The sequence below is a fragment of the Salvelinus namaycush genome, unplaced genomic scaffold (genome assembly GCF_016432855.1).
Source record: "Salvelinus namaycush isolate Seneca unplaced genomic scaffold, SaNama_1.0 Scaffold185, whole genome shotgun sequence".
Classification (NCBI taxonomy): Eukaryota; Metazoa; Chordata; class Actinopteri; order Salmoniformes; family Salmonidae; genus Salvelinus; species Salvelinus namaycush.
In genome coordinates, this window is record NW_024058619.1 from 74,724 (window position 1) to 77,737 (window position 3,014).

General features: G+C 51.4%; 1 protein-coding gene across 1 annotated transcript; it reads right to left on the reverse strand.

Annotated features, from left to right (window-relative positions):
• Positions 1-1,106: 1,106 nt before the first annotated feature.
• Positions 1,107-1,835, reverse strand: LOC120037757 (extensin-like). Its single transcript, XM_038983721.1, has one exon. The coding sequence runs from the start codon at positions 1,833-1,835 to the stop codon at positions 1,107-1,109; it is 729 nt and encodes a 242-aa protein (XP_038839649.1).
• Positions 1,836-3,014: the final 1,179 nt, after the last annotated feature.

Below are 3,014 nucleotides of genomic sequence, written 5' to 3' on the forward strand. Positions count from 1 at the left end.
GAATATAACCAGATATAACAGACTGACCCTAGCCACCCGGCACATAGACTATTGTAGCATAGATAATGGAGGGTGAGACAGGGGAGGTCGGGAGGCCCCGTTTGACAATAACCCCCGGACAGACCCAACCAGGCAGGATATAACCCCACCCACTGTGCCAAAGCACAGCCCCCACACCACCAGAGGGATATCAACAGACCACCAACCTACAACCCTGAGACAAGGCCGAGTACAGACCACCAACCTACAACCCTGAGACAAGGCCGAGTATAGCCCTGTAGATGTCCTCCACATCAGGAGCCCGAGGGGACGACAAACTGGACAGGAAGATCACGTCAGTGACTCAACTCACTCAAGTGACATACCCCTCCTAGGGACGGCATGGAAGAACACTAGTAAGCCAGTGACTCAGCCCCTGTAATAGGGTTAGAGGCAGAGAATCCCAGTGGAGAGAGGGGAACCGGCCAGGCAGAGACAGCAAGGGCAGTTCGTTGCTCCAGTGCCTTTCCGTTCACCTTCACACCACTTGGCCAGACTACACTCAACAGATGAGTCTTCAGACTTAAAGGTCTGCGTCTCTCACACGTGTCATGACTCTCCTGTGGGGATCCAAAGAACATGTTACAATGGATCAGCGTCTACAGAGCCCTTTTCAACCGCAGAGGGGAGGAGGGATTGGTGTGGGGTTTTATGACACCTCTCTCTCTCTCTCTCTTTAACTCTCCATCTATTGTAACGAGTCATATTGTGTTATTCTGCTAGGGACCAGTTGTCATCGTATTAAGTTTCTAATCAATAACCTATACCTTCTGTGTGTGTGTCCTGTGTTATCATTTAGTTTGTTAGTAAATAAATAATCAAATCAAAGTGTGTGGTTCGGAATGATCAGTAAGACTTGGGTTTGTGCATATTCAAGAAGTCTGTTGATGTTCAGAATGAGACAGATATGAGGTAATGATTAATAAGGGACTGTTATCGATATATAACTTACATACTGTATATATTATTTTATTTGTCACATGCGCCGAGTACAACAGGTGTGATGCCCGTACCGAGAAATGCTTACTTACAAGCCCTTAACCAATAATGCAGTTCAAGAATTAGAGTTAATTGGAGTAGGTGGTGCAGGTGGGGTGGGTGGGGCGGGTGAGATGGGTGAGGCGGGTGGGGCGGGTGAGATGGGTGGGGCGGGTGAGATGGGTGGGGCGGGTGAGATGGGTGGGGCAGGTGGGGCGGGTGGGGCGGGTGAGATGGGTGGGGCGGGTGGGGCGAGGGGGGCAGGTGAGATGGGTGGGGCGGGTGAGATGGGTGGGGCGGGTGGGGCGGGTGAGATGGGTGGTGCAGTTGGGGCGGGTGGAGCGGGTGAGATGGGTGGTGCAGGTGGTGCGGGTGGGGCGGGTGAGATGGGTGGTGCAGGTGGGGCGGGTGGGGCGGGTGAGATGGGTGGTGCGGGTGGGGCGGGTGGGGCGGGTGGTGCGGGTGAGATGGGTGGGGCGGGTGAGATGGGTGGGGCTGGTGGGGCGGGTGAGATGGGTGGGGCGGGTGGGGAGGGTGGGTGAGATGGGTGGTGCGGGTGGGTGAGATGGGTGGTGCGGGTGGAGCGGGTGAGATGGGTGGGGCGGGTGGGGCGGGTGGAGCAGGTGAGATGGGTGGGCCGGGTGGGGCGGGTGGAGCGGGTGAGATGGGTGGGGCGGGTGGAGCGGGTGAGATGGGTGGGCCGGGTGGGGCGGGTGGGGCGGGGCGGGTGGAGGATAAGAAAGGACGACTGTTGAGCGTAAAATGTTCATGTTTCTGCCCCGCTGGCCCTGCGCTCGCTGACTCACCAGGTAGTTCATTTCACTCTGTAGTCGTCTCGGTTTTGTAAATCTGTGTGTGTGTGTGTGTGCGTGCGTGCGTGCGTGCGTGCGTGCGTGCGTGCGTGCGTGCGTGCGTGCGTGCGTGCGTGCGTGCGTGCGTGCGTGCGTGCGTGCGTGCGTGTGTGTGTGTGTGTGTTGTCACCTCTGTTTTGTTGATGTCTACTGTTCTGTCATGGCAGCACCAGGAAGGGAGCTGCTATGACAGGGGATTCGTCCCGACTGACATCCGATACACTACATAGCGTACTACTATTGACCAAGGCTCATAGGGTACTGGACAAAACAACTGAACAACTTGATTTAGGGAATAGGGTGCCATTTGGGATAAATCCAGAGCATCCGTGACTGTTTCTTCTACAGTGCACAGGAAAACCAGAGAAACTCTGGTAAAACACCATCCACAGAGAAACTCTGTTAAAACACCATCCACAGAGAAACACTGTTAAAACACCATCCACAGACAAACACTGGTAAAACACCATCCACAGAGAAACACTGTTAAAACACCATCCACAGAGAAACACTGTTAAAACACCATCCACAGACAAACACTGTTAAAACACCATCCACAGAGAAACAGTGTTAAAACACCATCCACAGAGAAACTCTGTTAAAACACCATCCACAGAGAAACTCTGTTAAAATACCATCCACAGAGAAACACTGTTAAAACACCATCCACAGAGAAACTCTGTTAAAACACCATCCACAGAGAAACACTGTTAAAACACCATCCACAGACAAACACTGTTAAAACACCATCCACAGAGAAACACTGTTAAAACACCATCCACAGAGAAACACTGTTAAAACACCATCCACAGAGAAACAGTGTTAAAACACCATCCACAGAGAAACTCTGTTAAAATACCATCCACAGAGAAACACTGTTAAAACACCATCCACAGAGAAACACTGTTAAAACCTCTTGGCAATAGGGGGTGCTATTTGCACTTTGTAATAATTTCGTTCCCAAATTAAACTGCCTCGTACTCAATTCTTGCTCGTACAATATGCATATTATTATTACTATTAGATAGAAAACACTCTCTAGTTTCTAAAACCGTTTGAATTATTTCTCTGAGTGAAACAGAACTCATTCTGCAGCACATTTCCTGTCAGGAAGTGAGATTTCTGAAATCGAGGTCCCTGTTCTAG